At 43.1% G+C, this 20,737-nt stretch overlaps 1 protein-coding gene across 1 annotated transcript in view; it reads left to right on the top strand.

Annotated features, from left to right (window-relative positions):
• Positions 1-20,737, top strand: part of grik4 (glutamate receptor, ionotropic, kainate 4) — a 272,241-nt gene that overhangs the window by 238,005 nt on the left and 13,499 nt on the right. Inside the window, 3 exon segments of the mRNA XM_029446271.1 lie at positions 4,905-5,012; positions 12,887-13,090; positions 15,955-16,068. Of these exon segments, the coding sequence (XP_029302131.1) occupies positions 4,905-5,012; positions 12,887-13,090; positions 15,955-16,068 (426 nt within the window).

Here is a 20,737-nt window from a genome sequence, read left to right as displayed (position 1 = left end):
TTTTATGTCACAAGGGGCTTTACAATCTGTACAGACATCCTCCATCGTTAGACTCACGATTCGGATCAAAACTCATCGCCAAAAAAAAAGGATTAGGATTGGACAGAGTTAATGAGCAAGTTGTAAATTGGAACACACCCCTTAAGATCTTGATCTGTCCACAGTGTTTAGCGTATGTCGCCACTAACACGGCCGCAAGAGATGAGGACATTTGGACAGTCAGTAGTGTCGGGGTACACAGTGCACAGGCTGAGCAGGGACTGTGGCTGCGAGGACATCCATTGTTTGCTGTCTGCTCTACAGGGGATGCAGAACTTGGAGAACATGCAGCACTGCTTTGAAGATCTGCTCTGACAGCCCAAAGACCTTCTCCTCAACTCAGAGTTAGAGTCTCATTACTGGGATTGAACAAGCAGTGCCAATATTCACCATAATGCAGAATAATGAATGCTTTGAAAAATAGAACATGGCATGTTTGAGTGCGTGTGTTCAGAAGCAACAAACGGCTCAAATGACAGTTTAGACTTTTTAAAAGTGTTGCCAGGTCAACTTTGTCCGTGCTTTCTTTTCTCCACTGCTCGGTACCAGCAGCAAATAATAGCAACAATATTGCAAGAATACCTCAAATCTATAGTTTATTTTACTTCAATCAGGACTAGAGTCACAGTTGTGTGCTTTCCCCAGTCCTCTCTTTTGTGTAGGGCAGTGCCAACAACCTACACCACCACCTGTGTCTGTCTAGGCCCGTAAAGTTTGCCTACGGCACCACCCTGATTATTCTCATTCCTGTTGATGATGAGTCATGCCAGAGAGAAAACGGGCTCTTTTTATGTAAAAAAAAAAAAAGAGGCCATTTTCCCACTCACTATTCCATAGAGAACATGCATAACAGTTACGCACACACTTATACAATGCCTTTGCTCGTCATTTGAACAATGTGATAATTGTGAGGCAGAGTGGGTGCACTCTAAATATAGCTTTAGTTTTAACCGGGCTTTATTTGCTGATTCGATCCGTGGTAATGTCCGCTGATTGGTGGAAACTGCATCTACTTGAGCAACGTTTTATCAAGCTCAGATGGCATAACAATGTTATATGAGCAATAAAAGTCCATCCTCAGAGGCCTGTGAGGATACTTTGCTTCTGCAATGCACACGGCCACAAACAGACATGCATACATGCAAGCATGAAGCCAGAAACATACACACACACACACACACATTTATGTCTTGAGTCAGACTCATTTGCACCGCCGTGACACCTGAATGCTTTAGCCTCGGTGTAAGTGGGCTGTATGACATTATGCTTGATAATGGAAGCCATTGCTTCTCTCATATATGATGGATGTGTCTGTCATAGCGTAGTGTCGCCACACCCTATTGGAGACGCTATTTTTCTGACAGGAAAATCAGCCAATCCTGTCGCTTCAATGAGCAGCCTCCCTAATCTTTTCCTCATGCTGTAATTCCAGGTTGCAGAATGAACCCTGGGTAATACCTCAAGGGTACGACGTTCCACTTGTTGTCACTTTCGCCGTCTGTCTCTCTCTTTTTTCCTCGCTCTCTCGCTCTCGCTCTTTATTTTGCGCTCGCATAAACTCTCTCTCCCTCTCGCTGTCTGTCTTTTCTGTCTCTCAGTTGCCGTCTCTTTCTCTTGTTCTCTCCGCCTTATGTTCTGGCTCCCTAGCTGGCTGCTCCTCATACTTTCTCATTGATTTTCTTTCCGTTCGCCAGCCTCACCGCACCTACTCAGTAAGTGATTGACATTCCCCTGCATCTTTCTATTTCTCTCATTCTTTTGCTTTTGCTCTTCTCCTATTCCCCTCTCTATAATTATACCTGATTCTTCTTCCTGCCTCCCTGTTTCTCAGTATAAACAGTGCACAGTACTCGTGAACAGTCTGAACTTTGTCTGAATTTGTTTCCTAGATTCCGTGGTTGTACTGCACAGTAGTTATTTATTGTAATTGCAGTGTAAATACCAAATTAATGACACTGCAAATAAGAAACACCAAGTAGCTATTTATATTGTCGTGCACAAACGCAGTCTGGTATATGGCAATATGCAGCTTTCTCTATGTATAATAAAAGCTGATGAGTCTAATAGATTCTCGGGTTGTGCTGCGTGTATAATGAGGTTTTATGCAATGGTTCAATGGTGTTGCTTCACCAAGATTAATGCAATGGTTAGGGGTCCCTTCACATTTCTCTAGTTTGCACAACCTACAGAATTATTACTTAATGTGCGCCAAGGGAAATGACATGTGAGATTACTGATGTTCTTTCCTGGCAGTCAGATTAATGGCAACTGTGTTGTGCTCTGATTAATATTTCCTCAATTTAATTAGTTATGTATTGGTGACTCTACAACTTTTACTTACATCTTTTCACCTTATTTGTGCTACATAATGAGGAGCCTCCCATTTGTATTGCATAAATCAATAATAGAAAAGGGTAATTTATAAATGATAAAGTCTTACAAAGAATAATTACCACATTAAAGGTTTTCAGTCACGGTTTGCTCCCGAGCATGCTTTCAAGTTTACATTAGCTTATACATCTTCCTTCCTGTTAGTCAAAGTGACTCCTAGATAGTACGGCTCTATTTTCTCCCCCTCCCAGCTCAAAGAAAGTTGACGGCAGGGCCACCAAAGTGTCAGTTCCTCCCCCGCCAGCATATGCATCTTCTCTCTTCCTGCTCACAGCTCTCTCATCTCTCTCTCTCTCTCTCTCTCTCTCTCCACCTCCCGTTCCTGGGCAGGAGTCGCGGTGCCACCCCATCCCATTAACCTCTCAGTCACCCCCATGCTCAGCCCTCTGGTGACACCTGCTGAGCCCAGCCAAGCCACAGAAGAGTCCCACCTCCCACCACCTCCGCAGGCTCCGACCACTGATTGTGTACGCTGATTGCTGAACACCGTATTTCCCAGGTCTCTTTTTGGTCGTGACACATTATGTTCACATTTCTTCCCTCTCTGTTTCTTGAGGCCGTCATCAGCAGAGTATGTAGGGTGTTGTTCAGGGGGGGTTGGGTAGCTATACTCTATTTGTGTGATCAAGGTGCTGTTTCTCCCAACAAGTACACCAGAGGAAATGGGAGGCAAAAATCTTTTTGATCATATACTCTCAAAGGAAATCTCTGATTCCGGGAGCTCTCTCTCTCTCTTCCTTTTTTTGCTTTTTTTTCTACCTCACATCAGAATTTATCATCAGTGTTAGGAGAGTGTGGTTAAACAGCTTCCAAACGCAGCCACTGATCATGATGAATAGGCTGTAATCTCTGGAGAATTTGGGCAATTTAGCTTTGAAACAAACTGTGACCAAGAAATGAGAGCTTTGTTTATTATAGTTTTTCTTTCCATATCAGAGTTCAATCACTGTTCCTCTAACTGTTCATCCTCTCTGGTCTCCAACCAACATGACTATTCCCAAAGGTTTCCTAGCATGTAATCAGAGAACTCATTCCAGTGACACGGATTGAATCTCATCAACAATGTATCAAGGTTAAATTAGATTCCATATTTTTTCATTTACTCCTCCTATATAATATTCATAATGTAGGGAGGTTATTATTATACTAGACAGGGGTGGCAATGTTTACATAATGAGGTAGATTACAGAGTGTGAATGTAAATGACAGTAAACAGAGTGTTTTTGAGTTGTCATCATTTTATTTCTCAATGAGCCTCACAGGTTGTTAAAATTGCTGCCTTTTTTGTTTCCATATCAACAAGACACTCTGTAATCTTCTTAATATACCCCCCTTATATTAAATCTAAAAGGAGATCAGTTACACAAACTAATAAAAAGACACATTTTACATATAATCGTGATCTTGATTTATCTTGAGGTTATCTTCTGTGCCAACACATAAAGCAACTTCTCTGTTGGTTGTTGACATTGAAATTGCCTGTTCCTGCGCCAGCCACTAAAATGAAATTACAGCTTGTGAAGCCACCAGGATGAGGAAAGGAAAATAGTTTTGCGGTTAGTTCCTCTCGCGTCGTGCCACCGGAGTCACATAACTCTTACCAACTAATCACCAGCAAAGATGTATTGCGATTTCAAATGTGAGTAATAAAGATCTCACGCGGCACACAACAGCACGATGAATCGGTCGCCACTGGAAAAGTCACCGCTCTGTCGTCAACACTAAACCACTTTATCCAGTGCTGGCACAGATTTGAACGAGCTACGGGGTTGCAGAATTTTTGCCACCATTAGAGGAGCCGTCTAAATCCTTCAAGGTGAGAGCATAGAACTCACCAAGGTTGGTTTTTTTCCTGTCAATGCCATTATGGTAAGATGGAGGTGATTAAGAGGGATGCGTACCTGTCTGCGGAGACCGTCGTCATGGTGTTGGGGAATGACAAACTTGGGTCAAACAAATAAATACATGAAACTGCAGATGGCAGCGACAGATTGATAGGGGATGAGAGGGTAAGACACTATGTGAGGTGGAGGTGTGAATCGAGCTGTAATGAAAATGAGAATGTGGCTCTCAGCCACAGGATTTGCCGGTAATTGGTTTAATGAATGCATTCTGTTGCCTCTGATTGAACACATGCCCTGTGTTTGCTCCTCAAGGAGCCACAAACATATTGTCTGTGTTTCCTCTTGCAGCCTAACTCTCGCTATCACCTTTTCTCACAACATGGGGATCTGTCCACTTCTCTCTCTCTCTGTCTTGCATTGTCTTTTGCGAAGGTCATACTGATTGTCCTTTAGAGCAGAAGGAGGCAATTAAGTACAGGTTGTTTCTATTGGCCTTTTCCAACTGATGGACTTAGTGACTGATCTGTGTGTCTCTGTGTGTGTGTGTGTGTGTGTGTGTGTGTGTGTGTGTGTGTGTGTGTGTGTGTGTGTGTGTGTGTGTGTGTGTGTGTTCACATGCTCTCTTTACAGATTGGCCTGTGGCACTCTGAAGGTGGACTGTCCATGGAAAGAAAGCTTCCATCAATCAATGTGACGGACACCCTCTTCAACACTACTCTCACCATCACGACGATATTAGTAAGTACTACTACACGCACGCTCATATGCACGCATTAACGGTAGCCTGTGTCATTTTAATCGGCTCAACTCCTCGGCTGATCTACATGTGGCTGACATTCTGTGGTTGACAGACAATTACCATATCAAAAACCCATTTTGTATTTTCAGATCCAAACTCAGTCCTCTTGGGATCAGAGGAGCTACTGCTGTGAGATTGTTTTTCTTGAGTACTTCAGATGAGGCTACATCACAGTGCATCAGCAGGAGCTAATAATTCACCATGTCAGCCATTCTCAGCCTTTGTTGTAAATATAGATCCTGTCAGTGCTAGTTCTCACTACCCTCACTCTGCTACCTGTTACGAGGGATGCGGTCTTTAAGCATTTTTCTTGATCACCTGCCATGTTAATGATCAGTAACATGTGAATCCTTAAAAAAAATATATATATAAACCCAATTAAATACAAACACAAGTCAATTATTTAAATAAATAAATAATAAAAGAGGAAACAACACTATCACTCACATTATTTAACAATTCAAATGAGTGGGCATAATAACTCTGTACAATTTATAGTCTTTATTGGAGCTATTGATTACACTAAACACACAAGGCACTGAAATCACATTCTTGAATTAATGAAAAGTGCTATGGATGTTAAATATGCCTCAAACCAAACTAGTCTGTATGACGTTTTGTCGGACTACGTCTCAAAGCATTAATGTTTATAGCTGCTCGGGATGGCTGTCAACAGGGTCAGTGGTGAGTCATAAGCTGTTGACTGTGACTCCTTCTTGATAAAAATGTTGGAAGACTTTTCCGTAGATAATATTGCAAAGGAGGGATGGTGAACTTGTCTGATGAAAAACTTCCATTCAGTTGGAATGACCTCGAGTCATTGATCTCTGAGTCCAGCCAGTGAAACATATATCGAACTGCCATCCAGGCGATGCACAATCGTCGCTGCAGTTAATGTATTCTTGACTGATCCAATTCTTGACAGTGATTAATTGCTCATCAATTCATTAGCTACCTGTTTTAATTAGTACAGCAGATGTGTCAGGAATTTCCCAAACTTGTGAGAGCAATATAATGCTGTTCATAACCTCAATTCTTCTGTTTTACAGTAGCTTTGATAGCACATCAAGGGTGATAAAAGGATTCATGTTGGAACTGCATAAAGCCAGTCAGCCCTGCAGTCAGCTGCATGTGTTTCATGCATTTCTTTCTTCATCCCTCGATACACACAAACACACAGTCGCGCACACAAGCCTGTCACTCGCCCAGCTCCTCCTCCTTGCTGATGAATCAGACGATAAGACACAAAGTAGCTTGTAAGCAGAGGCAATTGGCCCAATGTTTTATTCTGAGTGGCTGGTTTATCAGCTATGGAGCTGTGGGAATGAGGCAAGGTAGGACATATTGCCATATTTCGACACTGAACAACTCTGGTCATTGAGACTGATTGGGAGTCAGATGGAACGGTTCATTTCACACAGGAGGGAAAGGGCGCGGGGGGAGGATGTGTGTGTGTGTGTGTGTGTGTGTGTGTGTGTGTGTGTGTGTGTGTGTGTGTGTGTGTGTGTGTGTGTGTGTGTGTGTGTGTGTGTGTGTGTGTTTGAGGGGGAGTACAAATGAGACAATATTTTCACAACAGAAAGAGGGTGTGAAAGAAAGAATTGGCCGAGCACAGAGCTTTGATTTCACTTTGGAGATACAGAGTCCCTGGACCAAACTTCGGAAGCCACCGAGGAGCAATTTTCAGTGCCTATCACAGCTCATTCATCATGGTGTGATTGCCGTGCCGCTGTTATCTCGCTCGTGGGCGGCAGACGGGCCACAGCTGAAAGCCTCCATGGGAATTTCTTACCTGTAGCACTGTGTAGACTGTGTGTGTTTGTGTGCGCTTGCTCTCGAACCCACAGTATTTATGGATGCTCTTTTCCAACCGTGTGTGTGTGTGTGTGTGTGTGTGTGTGTGTGTATTTGTGTGCCTTCTTGACACGTTCACCCGGCCTTTACAGGGCAGTTTCATTACACCTACACATGGCCGTCATCTTCTCACTTCAATTTCAAAAACAGCTCTGAGGGGGGGTGGGCAAAAAGGGCAATCACAGGATTGATTATCACTTTACTGCAAGACCACAAGCCAATGTGTTTGTAATCAGTGATTGAGTTTGTTACAGGCACTGTTTAGGTCCTTGTGAAATAATATCTTTGTGTCCTCAGTAGCCACACGGATGTAATAGAAAAAGACCTTTCTTAAATAACATAGATACAATTCTCTTGCTTGTGTTGTGCTAAATCATGTGTGATATTGTAGTTTCTCTCTATTCTGATATATAGTAGCTTGTCAAACAGTTGAAAGAGTAATCTGTTTTAATTTCTGTAGTTTTACAAGTTATCATATCTTCAAGTGGAGCTAGTGGATGTTTCTCAATAAAACACTACACTTTTACTTTTTGAGGTGACCTCTCGAACCATTTTATGATTACAAGAATAAGCTAGAATTAAGGAGCATCAATAAGTCTGCAAGCAAGTACAACGGTGCCCAAGCTCCCGATGCAACCCAGAAACGAAGGCTCTGAAGCAGAGAGCGTTACTGAACAGGGCTCAAACAGGGCCTGACCTGTGCTTGTCTTTGCATGCTCAGACGCTCTCCTACGGTGCACATTCGTTCCCAAATAAATCATTTATTCACACACCTTAAATCTTTTTATTCACCTTTGCTTTTATTCTACATTTCTCCACCTGAGCATACACATTCACAGATACACACATGTTACATTAAATAGTCCACAAACAGCACATACAGCCTCACATTTGCGTGAGATATTTCTCAGTTTGTTTTCATCGGCTTCATGTAAAATACATGTGGTTATTACACCACTGGCAAATCATTAAACAGCCTTGGGTGTTAATATATCCCTCATTTAATTACGCTCTTAAGTACGACTCATGCACAGTGCTCACAGAATTCAGGACTCGTTTCTGAAGGAAACCGAATGGAGCAGAGCTTTACCTTCAGGGACATCTCTCTTTGGTGCCAGCTTTCTGCCATTGTTAGGGAATCATACCATCTCAATATTTAATATTACCCTTTTTTCTTGTTAATTCCTGAAAACTGCTTTAAGTCCCGTCTGTAAGAGTGACATTCTGCCTTTGTCCACTACATGTGCTCGTGGTCATTCTCTCAGTTTTCCTGCAGACCTTGTGTCACTGAGTGCTCTCATATCCACTCACATACGCAGTGGTAAGGATTCAACAGTGCACATACAGTGCCAACTGATAAAAGCAGACACAGAGGCAGATTTGCAGGCCCAGCGGCACTGAGGCATGCGCACCTGAATATGCACACACAGACACAAGATCTGTCCCCATTTCTTGAAGTCTGTGTGTACTTGTTCCCTCTCTGTTTTCACATCATTTACATTATATGCAAGTTATTTACCCTCAAGCCCACAACTGTTTGTTGAAATTGCTTCAGAAAGAATTTAAATAACCTGGCCCTTTTACTAATGACCTGGTATTTAGCTTCTGTGGCTCTTCTTCAAACAGGACTACCAAACTAAGAATAGTAGAGGAAGCCGTGGAGGGTTGTGTGAAGACATCTTGAACACCCTGAGGTTTGAAAAGGGGAAACTCCACTGTGGTGTGTGAAAATGAACGGGAACAACACCCACCGGTGCACCTGCCACTCTGTGTGTGTGTGTGTGTGTGTGTGTGTGTGTGTGTGTGTGTGTGTGTGTGTGTGTGTGTGTGTGTACTTGCTTGTGCATATGTAAGACTGTGCTTCTTCCTCCAAAGTTATCAGTCCACAGTCTCCTCGTGGCCTGGGAATAAGAGGCTGCTTTAAATGTCTGCATTTCTTTAAAGCTTTAAACTCGTAGCTTTATTGCTGTTTTGCTGTGGTGTGCAAAAGAAAGTAGATGGAATTTCCTTGTGATTTACCTTCATGGAAGACAGCACTGTTATACCCCTGTATAGACTTTTCATACCTTTTTATAGTTATTTTTATATTATTTTGTTCTCTACTTCACAGAAGGTATCTAGTGGAAGTGGTTCTCTCAGACATTTTTTATCAGTGTTTGGTAGAAGTTTTAGGATGAGTATGAACTGTAGTATATATATATATATCAACTTTTATTAGCTTAGCTTAGTTGTGTTTCCATTTCTGCAACCCAGCACAGATCTGGTGCATAGGCGGTTTTGACTAGACATTTTTATAGAGCAAGTGGAGCTCAGAGAAAGAGAGACAAATTGAAACGAAGGAAACGTGATGAAGAAAACAGCAGAAGAATAAACAGGAAAAAAAAACCTTTTGGCTTGATAACAGTCAGACAGTCCCTGTGTTATTGATTGCTGTTGGGTTTTTATTGTGTGATTGATGGAAGTTTGCCAGGCCTAATTGTATTATTCTGTGCTTAACCAGGTCAACACAGGGAGAGAAGGAAGACAAGATACAAAGGCAGTATTTTCTAGCCATTGGCGTGGATCAGACAAGTGCACCACCCTGCCTTGTTTTGTTGAATCAGACGGAGCGTTTTTTGGCACTTCCTGCGCCAACACTGAATGAGTCCTAACGTTAGTTTAACACAAACCATGAACTGTACGCTACCTAATAGGTAATAGCACAGTTTAAATGAATAAAAATAACTTACCCGGAATCTAATGTACCTCACTATTTTACCTCCAGGCCTGCTGTTATCTGTTAAGATCACGGTAACTAAGCTTGGTAAAGTCATATAGCTCCAGGTATCCAGAAACAAGTTTTTTAAACTTGAGGTTGTCAGGGCAGTCCTGCAAAAACGCAAGGCTCATAGAGCGGGAAAACGCTTTACTCCCATTGAAAACAATTACAAAAATGTTGCCCCAGGCTGCTAAAAAGTGCTCTGTCTGATCAGGCCCTTATGCTGTGTGTCCACATAGTGTTTTTTTTCTGGCAGAAAAAGGTCTCTGGGGAGCGCTTCATCCCAGCGCTTCTACAAAAAAGCACTGGGAGCATACGCATGCTCTCTCCTCATTGGGAACCATTGAAAAAAAGATGCTGGCACTCAGAAAAAGAGGCTTTGTGGCCCACTCCAACAGATCAAGCTTCCTAATGAGGGAGATGCACACATAAATCAAGAAGAAGCTGGGACATAAATGATGGTGTTAAGAGTTGTAGAAGGATACAAAAATATATTCATCAAGGCACCTTACTGGTGATCTGTTCTGTTGGTTTGTGTGTTGCTTTATTTCTTCCCTGGCTCTCTGTTTGGCTCACCAAATATACAAAACGTCTATGAAAGCCATAGTGTAAATGTCTGACTCAGTCTGGCTTGACTGCGAGTCTGTGCTTGAAAAGCTTCTGCCGTCTGTGAGCTATGAAATTAGCATTTATATTGTGAAACATGAGCATATATATAGTTGTGTTAGGCCAGTGAGGCGAAGTGTGGCTGTTTTAAGGAGTTAATGAACAGACGGAGAGATTTACTCTCATAGATTGATACATACAGTCTCTTATTGGCTGAAAACTTGACTCTGACCTTTGTATAGAAGTAACACGCTTGCCACTGTACTTTTTTAGCACAAAACAGAAGTAAACGGTGAATTTGCGGGAGGGATATTTTCAGCCACTGATATGCATCATGTTTAGAAACTACTAATCTGTAAATGAAAATACCTTTTGAAGGAAACGCTGCCTGAATTCCATTTTTCAAGGTTTACATTGTTACTTAAACTTACTCTGGCAAGTCAGAAATTGAACTAAATGTTCACTGACAATGTAATGTATTTATTTTTGAGAGTACAATGTCCACCTTCACAGTAAGATGTCCGCTCGTAGCAACTACAGCATAAGACAAAGTTAGGACATGAACCCCAGTGTCACAGTCTTGACCTTTGTACACTCACCATCACACCCGACTACCTCCCTATGACTTGCGTGCTAACGTTGGTGGTCAATGGCACAGAGGGATAAGCTAAATCAGGCTTAGTGGGATCAATTCATTATTTGTGTTTGAACTTTTTATGGGAGTTGTTGACGTATCCTTTAACATACACATGTGCATACTCTATCTTGTAATACAGTCTTTGTCATGTACCTCTCTGTGTAAGACGCTGCCGGGTATTGTTGCTATACAGCGTGTATGTTTAATCGAACTATGAGCCTGGTTAGATAAATTGAATCCATATGCAGATTCTAGGTGCAGAGTTCTGCAGACAGAGAGAGACGCGTTTTATTCTCAGTCTTATCACAGCAGAACAGGAGGCTGTGGGTTCTACTGCCCAGTGATGCAGCGAGAAAGAGGCAAAGCCGCCCAATCCGGTGTCAAAGTGATCCGAACCCCCCCCCCCCCCCCTTCTGTAAGCAGCTACAGGTGGAACCAAACAGTTGCTATGACAACAGGGCAAGTCACAGTACGAGTCGTGCCACCTGATGTGCATCAAGTTCTCAAATGTTCCCGATTTCAGTGGAACTACTATTTTTGTGGCTTTCAACTGTGAGGTAAATCAATTGGCAGCCAACCAGCCAACGCACAAATAAGTATTTCCAGCTGTGGCGATGACAAAACAATTTCACTTTTATTCCAGATCTGAAAATACACCACAATACTACTGCTTATGCTTGTCCCTCCTGAAAGCTGTCACAGTGGCTTTGAATGGCTTACGCACATAACTCTGTGGTGAATTACACGGCCCCCCCGCTGTAGTCGACAGTCTGTTGAACAAGCTATTTGTGTGCTAGTATATTTTTTGCACAAGCACATAAACCTGACTTGTTAAAAGAAAACACACAATAAAACTTCTGACCACAACAATAAAGATAACAGAACTTTTGTTTCCTTTTGCTAGGTTCGTTGTCTTGCAAGAGAAGCACGAGAAAACGCTGATGTTAATCATTGTAATCTGATGTCATGTTGTCAAAGTATGTTGGACGGAGTTAGCTGGATTCACGAGCTGAGTGCAGGGATGGAGCGACAGCAAAGTGGAAAATAGCGCTGTCTTTTTTTATGATGTAGTGATGTCTGAGCACACCAGTATGACAGTTGCATTATTTGAAAAATAGTGCAATAAGGGTGGCTCCAAAATACATCACTGCAGGGCTCTTTAAATCTTCCTACAACATCTACTAAATGACAAAACAAGACATAAATAAAGAGACAGGCCAACGGAGAGTTGGTTCACTAAAAGACAGGTTGTAAATTGGTGTGTGTTTGGGTGTGTGAGAGTAAAACTGCTTTTGTTTCTGATCCACTTTTTGCTGGATATAAAAGATTAGCGCGCATCTGTCTGTCCCAGATTTTAGTGCCTAGCTCTGCTTCAAATCCACAAATCGCAGTCTTCATTGAAGGCAGTAAACCTGATCTGAACTAGCACCTCCAAAGAACTTATGTGATGCTTCCACCATTCTTCCTGACTGTAAAGCAAAGCAATCATATTCAACACTAAAGAGGCACTCCAGCAATTTAGTAGAATGCTTATGAAAAGTTGTGGAGGTTTCGTTCTTTTTTTTGAGAATCTTCAATATTGAAGCAAAAGAGTCTAAGATATCCTGACTTTTAGTCTCAAGAATATGTCAAGTCCCCAGAATCCCAGAATCCTACATTTTCCCATAATACAAGTCAGTCACGCATTTCGTTAGACCATTTCTGTCCATGTCTTTCAAACTCCACACCCCCAGTTTGTAACGCAAGAGTTATTTTTCAGACGTTTCCTCCACAGACACAGAATGGGACTCTCTGTCACAAGTCGTCTGAATAGTGCAGTCCAGTATGAATTGTGTTTCCTGTGACTGTACAATATGTCAGGATCTTGTCTTTGCTCCGTCTCGCTGTGTCACACTACCACTCATAGACATTCAGTTGGAGATGTACTGTCTAAGATGCCAACCACGTGTGTTTTTCAGGAAAATCCATATGTGATGCTGCGGCCGAACCACCAACAACTGGAGGGAAATGACCGCTACGAAGGCTTCTGTGTGGACATGCTGAAGGAGCTAGCAGATATTCTCAAGTTCAAGTATCGCATCCGGCTGGTGGGGGACGGACTGTACGGGGTTCCTGGAGCCAACGGAACGTGGACCGGCATGGTTGGAGAGCTCATCTCACGGGTCTGTAAACATACACACATGCACAGACTGAGTAAAGCCTGTAAATAAGCACTGACATACACAAATACAAAAGTGAATCGCTCAACTCTCATATAGTTCACAGCTAACAGCTTTCCTTCATGTCATACAAACACTTTTCAGTCAGCGGTTGGCCTTTCCAGCTTTAGAATTGTATTTTACAAAACAGTCACAGCTTGTTGGTGGCTTGTTCGCTGTCAGCTCCTTTCCTTCAGCCTTCTGAAGTGGCCTTAACAGCCTCTCCTCCTGAATGGGCCAATGTTGTTGCTGTTAAATCTCTGAGTGAGGTGTTGCACTCCTCCAGCTACACTGTATGTTGCCGTTAACAGGCAGGTGAGGTTATAGGGAGAAGAGAGGGAGGAAATAAGTGAGACTGGCATAAAAGAAAGAAAGGAGCAGGTGGGGTGAGGAAGAGGAAAACGGAAATGAAGTAGAGAGGGATTGAGTCGATCCTAAGAGGTGATGTGTCTTAATTCTGTGGGCTAATGGAGGGCAAAGCCATTAAGTATGTAAAGCAAGAAGTGCATGCTCTTGTTATTGTCACAGCCTGCCGCCGCCCTCGCCCCTATCAGTTCCCTGTGGACGGCTGATCTTCAGAAGGACCGTGGTTGAAGCCGACATGTGTCTATGAGCTTGAGCGTGGAGTGGCATGGTAGGGGTACAGACGAGGTAGACTTGCTTGAGAGGGATTTGTCATGGGATGGGGGACATCTGGAGGGATGTTCCACGGTGGACAGAAAGGCTTAAACTTGTTTGGTTGAAGGCTTAGAAAGGAATGGGAAAGACGGCAGAGTTAAAAGATTGTGAAAGAAAACAAAAGAACAACCATGTAAGTTTAATGGATAAGTTGAAATGATATGAAATATACACTCGGTTGCAGCTCAAGAGAACAGCCTTTGGTTATTATACCTGTGTCCCTGCCAGGACATTTCAGACTGAACAATACTTCATTGTGTGAGGGTGATTAGTTTGACAGGTGTCAGACAGCCTGAGCTAACAATGAGACATGCCAGGAGGAATCTGTACCAAAGTCTAAGTACAGTATGTCCTGGTTCCTTAATCAACAGTGCTGCAGTTACAGAAGAGAAGCATCCCCAAAGACGAAACTCTTAAAGTCAAATGAAACATAGAGGGTAATGTTTAATTCATCCCTCGCATTCAAGTTAGATTTTGTCCTTTTTTACCCCGTTAGCGCGATATGATTAAAAATAAACCTCACTATAATACTGGCTGTTCAATATTGCAAGTGGAAACAGGTTATGATGCAATATTGAACAGCCAGTATTATAGTGAGGGTTATTTTTTCCTTAACACTAGCAGTTACAACAGCAGGCAGGCAGATGAATCTGGTAATCAATATTAATATTCTATCATCACATAAATATTTCAGCAGCAGTTATGACCGTTTGTTCATTTTTCAAAGGATCAGTGACTTTCTTTGTTGAAATTGCCTGGATGGTCGTCCCTGCGCGTGGCTTCCTTCCGGCACTGGGAGCAGGCGATCAGACTTTCAAACGATGGAGAGAGAAAAAAGACAAGGCGGAGGCTGGGGAGAGCTGATGATGGAGGGTCAAAGCCTGCGGGCCGGGGATAGGGCATGCAGGAGACATTAGGCTTCAGTGTGAAGTGTAGGCTGGGACGAGGTTGAAGAGTTGGACATTTTGAAGTTTAATGCACTAATTGAAGCAAAGACAGAGTGGCATTGGAGCTTTTTATGTGAAGCTCAAAAAGTCTGCTGGTAGTATTTTAAACCTGCTCTAAAGGGTTGGAATGAATGTTGTAGCAAAAACACTCTTAATGCAGGCCAGATGCCACTGTCCCTGTCTCCCTTTCCTGGAGATACAAACAGTGTGTTGTGGATTTTGAGTGGCATCTGCAGTGCTGCAGCAGTGCTCCCCTCTCCTCACTCTCATCCTCCCATTCCTCTCTGTCTCCCAAATCCTCTTAGTTCTCCTGCAGCAGACAAAGAGCAATGCGTTGCTGCTTTCACTCTTTGCTCCTCAGGGAGAGGAAGAATCCCTTGCAGTTGCACTTTGCTGGCCTGTATTATTAGCAGGGAGCCATCCAGTATTCAGTGTACATTGACCATTTCTACTGTGTGTCTGTGTGTTTGTGTGTGTCTGTGTGTGTGTGTGTGTGTGTGTGTGTGTGTTTGTGCGTGTGTGTGTGTGTGTGTTGTGTGTGTGTGTGTGTGATGTGTGTCTGTGTGTTGTGTGTGTTGTGTGTGTGTTGTATGTGTGTTTGTGTGTGTGTTTGTGTGTGTGTTTGTATGTGTGTGTGTGTGTGTGTGTGTGTGTGTGTGTGTTTGTGCGTGTGTGTGTGTTGTGTGTCTGTGTGTCTGTGTGTTTGTGTGTGTGTGTGTGTGTGTGTGTGTGTGTGTGTGTGTGTGTGTGTGTTTCTAAGTGTGTGTTTTACCAGCTGCTGCTTTGTCAAGTGATTTGTCTTGACAGTGTTCCCTTGGCCGGCCACAATGGTTACCCTCAGCGCTCTTTTGCCCTACAAACAGACACACACACACAAACAGACACACACACACACACACACACACACACACACACACACACACACACACACACACACACACACACACACACACACACACACACAGTGCCAATGCTGGATTATCCTCTTCACAGATAGCGCTATTGGCGTACAAAGAGGCTATGGGATACAAAAGGGCATTATTAGGGAATTAGCATCTAGTAGCCCACTTCTTATGTCATCCTTCCAAGCATTTAAATTATTGGTTATGCCATAAACTTGTGTGACGCCCTCACGGCTGTGTTCAGCATGCCTTCTTACTGTGTGTTTAAATGATGTGACTCTGCTCGCCCTCTGTGTTACAGAAAGCTGACCTGGCAGTTGCAGGCCTCACAATCACAGCCGAGCGTGAAAAGGTCATCGACTTCTCCAAGCCCTTCATGACCCTTGGCATCAGCATCATGTACCGTGTCCACCTGGTGAGTTAGCTCCTACCAGCCCCCCCACACACACACACGCACACCCACTCTAACCGATCGAACTGGCTCTTCTACAGTTTGTGGGCGTACCACAGCAGGCTGTCAGCCTTGCCTAATGACTGGTAAAGAACCACTCTCCCTTTTGGATTGTGAATCCTCCATTTCCCCTGCATCTGTATGTTTTCAAGGCCATACCCTCCTCCTGTCCCCCTCTCCTCCTACCCCGAGTCTCGCTTTCTTGCTTCTTCTTTGCTTTCCATTCTTTCCCTGCAGTCTTAACTTTTTAATAGTGTCCAGCTCTTTTCACTTTGCCTGTGTTTGCTCATTTCCTCCTTCTGTTGCCGTGGCCCCCCATCTTGCCAGCACCAGATGGTGTGTTTTACTGTCTGAACTTGCTGATGAATGTACCAGTTTCACGGTTGTTTTCTGCTTGCCCTCTGCTTGGGTTTGGCCATCTTATTCACATAAGTAATACCCCTCATGCTCTGCAGAGCGCAAGCCCAGGCAAGAAACAGTAAAATAACAGCAGTGCAGGTGGAAATGAGCCAGTGTTTGCAGACTCAGTGGCCCATTAATCATCAGTCCTCCCCCGAAACCCAAGGTGACACAGCGGGGCAAACTATGGCATCGGCCACAGTCCGCACTGAGGTGATCTGGCGCGTGCGTAGTATCCCAGAGGGGCGTTTACTCACATTCCCTCTTGCTCCTGTCTCCGCTTCTTGTAAACCTCCCTCCCTCTCACCTTCCCATACTATACACACAGCACTAATAGGTGTAACAGTGAGGAACTCAATTGAGCGCCAACAGTTGTGAAGAATCAATCGATGCTCGCAGCAGGTGCCGTGTTAAATGGGCTGCTGGGTTGCATATCACCTCTGAAGTGGGAGACAGGCAGGTGGGTGGCAGCATTAGGAGGTAATAGGAAATATAGGCCTGTAATCCAAGAGGCCCGGCACGCTGACCTGATTCTGGCCGGCATCGGGCCATTTTTTGTTTTATACGCCGGACTCTGGTTGGACTCAGGCAATGTGTGTGCGTGTGCGTGTGCGTGTGCGTGTGCGTGTGCGTGTGCGTGTGCGTGTATCAGAGAGAGCACTTGTCAGAGAGAGCTTAAAGTGATTGGTGTCGTTCTAAAGCCGGGATTGGGCTCAGGCTGAAAAATTGCCGATTTAGTCAGACTAGAGCCGGAGTTTTGTGCCCATGCAGGGCTCTGATATGGAACTGAGGTCCCTCAGGGCTGGCACACAGAGTGACAGAGTTGAATTAGCACAGACTTGACCCATTTGACGTCAAATTCCTGAGTAAGAGGTCAGTAAGAAAGAAAGCAGTTATTAAGATAAAGCACTGGTGTATGGAGGTTTTGAAACGATAGAGAGAAAAGAGAAAGGTTCAAGATAAGAAGTAAAGTGAAGACAGGTGTCCCTTCTCTCTCTCTCTCTCTCTCTCTCTCTCTCTCTCTTTACCCTTCTCTCTCTCTCTCTCTCTCTCTCTCTCTCTCTCTCTCTCTCTTTCCCACTATCATTTCCTGATGTTCTTTTTACTCTCCCATTGCCCTTGGCATATTTTCAAATCTGACTCATAGCGGTCCCTCAGCATGGCTCTAAAATTCGATATTTGAATTTCTGTGACTGCACTTGTTTAGTTTGAATCAACTGACTATTGATCTGAGGCACAGTGATTCCTACAAGGGGGTTTGCTGCTTATTTCAAACTTTAAATGAAAATTTCAGTCTAATCAATAGGAATGGCGAATGCAATAAAATAAAGGCGCATGTTGAGTATTAATTACCCTCAGACTGTCAGCCATTTAATATCCCTCTCTCCTCTTTGTTTTTGTCTAGTCATTAATCTCTATTTATTAAGACTGTGACACATATTCACATTCTGAGCCAATAAATATCGACAATGTTCTTTTAAATAACAATAATATAATAAAAGGCATAATTCTGTTGTGGCTATAATTAGTCATGTGTATTACAAAGCTATAATTTCTCATCACCACTGCCTTGAAGCACAATTCAGACCAAATGCATTTCCTAGATGAATCAGCAGAAACATTGACTGAAGGTCCACTTGCTCCACTCTAAAAACTGTCATGTCGTGGAGCATTCATAACGGCATCAAATCACAACTCTTAATTACCTGTCACATCATTTTGTGTCCGTGTTTGACGTTACACACAAATACAGGGGATCTGATTCTCTGGAGGGATCATTGTTTCCTTGTATACCCACTCTGAAATAAAAACTAAAGGAACAAATCTCAGACAGCTTGCCGCTTTTCTGCAGAGATGTTCTCTACCTGTCTAGGTTCTCCAGCTGTCTTGTCTGACTATGTTGTGGCTGGTGGTTTGTAGTTATGTACTGTATACAGCCATGTAGTACTGCATCTTAAAGGGTGCGTATGCTTTGAGACATTTATTGATTCTCTGGTCTCCCACGACCTCAGACCAAATTACAAACATATGTAGCCTTGGCACACACACACACACACACACACACACACACACACACACACACACACACAACACACACAAGGTTGATTTTAATATGACCCTCTGACTTCTGCCAAATAAACTGCTTTTTGAAGATTGCCCCCGCTGCTATCACAACAACGGCAACAGCTCACTGTGTCGGCACTCGGCACTCAAACGACTAGAAATGCACACACTATCAAAGAGCCCAGAAAAAGAGACCGAAGGTGCGGCGACACAGAGAGGGAAAAGGAAGAAAGACAACATGAAAGACAATTAGCAAGAAATGGACAGCATGAGAAGAAAAAAGGGGTGGAGAGAAGACGGAGAAATGAGAGCGAGAGTTGAAATGACAGTGGGAAGTCTCCTTCTGAGAGTCCGGCAGGCAGCCTCAGGGGACAACCGTGTGGTATGAATACCAAGAGGCAGGATGACTAGGTGAAATCCTTGACGGGATAACCTCAGCATCTACTTGTTTAGAGAAAGAAGGGATATACACATAATATAATAGGCAGCAATTCCTCACTATTGTATTTGTTGAGATGTACTCATAAAAACAAGTCGTAAAGGAAGATTCGCCCTCTGCACCACGTCTGCAATCTCTTCCGTCCTTTGATTTGCTTCACGCCCTCTTATCATCTTAACGTGACAATAAACCTTTATAAAATGATTCCCCTGCCTCTAATAAAAATAAGTCAAACGCGGCAGCAAATGTTTATGTGTCAGGTGGCAGGGCAACCTGTGGCTATAATTTATGCTCATATACTCACATTTGGTGGTTGTTCTGCTATGAAATCCCTTTATTGCTGCAGGTTTACTTTTAATATCTAACTCATGCGCCAGTGCAACCATTATTGTCAATACTTCTAGTTTGTTTCATCACTATGTCTTAGTTTTGGACCCTTCAGTTTCTTCCAAGTGTATATCTCCCATTAAACAGTAACTACCAGATTAGCCACGGTTGCTCAGTTTTCCCCAGCCAGAAGTCAGCTACCTGCTGCCTTTGTGTTCAGCACCGGTGCTCCCTGGGCACTGGGTTGCCTAAGCACGTACTGTATCTGCCCCGCCGCCGCTGCTGCTGCTGACTGACAGCACAGACAGCTGCTGACAAGCTTTGAAACACAAGGGCACACACACACACAAACGCACAGCTACTTCCAAAATAAAGAGAGAGCAGACCACCTATATGAGCTCACTGTTTAAACAATGCGCCATTTGGATGGACTGGGAGGTTTCGTAAATTGCTCTCTCAAGTCAATTTAGCACTGACAACTTATGCATTACTAAATAACCTCAATATTTACATATATAAGTTATTTATAACTGTGCTAACACCAGTGACACTGATGGCTCAGTTGGAGTTAGCATCTGTGAGGAGATTTGATTATTTCTTTACATCACAGGAAACAGGAGTCAGGATTACGTAGTGCACTTACTGCACTGTGAATTTAGGAAGCTGTGGAAAACCCAATTTAAACTTGCATTAACAGACACATCCACACTGTTGTCATTAGCACATCCACACTTGGAGCTACAGTTCATTGCTATCTTCCATTGGTCCAGCACCTGCCTCCCAAGGTTTTCGGATGTGTGCGACTTCTTCTTCTTTGTTCTAGAAAAGCTGCTTACAGTATTTACTCATCCAGCACACTAGGAGCAATGTTGGCATTCATTTTATATGTGCTTCAAGCTACCTGATGAATGGGAGTCCAATATTCACTCTCTTTTAGCTCTGTTTTGGTCTCCACCAACCCCTGAGGGAAATATCTGGCTTAGGTGCTTAATGTTCCATTGTATTTGCCAGGCATTGCCAGTCACTAAGTTTATCTCTCTGCTTTTTAGTGCTGGGCAGGTATTGTACATCAGAGATCAGATCAGAGCAAAACAATAGAGTCGCTGCAGTGAAATCAAAAGAACGAGCTTTGTAGAGACGATGAATAAGTGTTGGTTATCTGTTGGTTCATCACTACAGGAGACTCTTTTCACATTATAAATAGTCATTTGATCTATTGTAGTATAAAAGTATTGATTAGTGCAGCTTTAAAAACGTAATATTTTGGCAAATATCATAGTAGCCCTGATCATGTTCATCTTTGTTGTCACAAAATGATCCTGAAAGGGAGATTAATTAAGACTGTTTTTTCGAGGACTCAGTTTACAAGACCTAAAAGGTTTGTAAAATGGGAAGAAAAATATT

This window comes from Cottoperca gobio, chromosome 13 (genome assembly GCF_900634415.1).
Source record: "Cottoperca gobio chromosome 13, fCotGob3.1, whole genome shotgun sequence".
Taxonomy (NCBI): Eukaryota; Metazoa; Chordata; class Actinopteri; order Perciformes; family Bovichtidae; genus Cottoperca; species Cottoperca gobio.
This window is presented reverse-complemented; position numbering and strand designations above follow the sequence as displayed.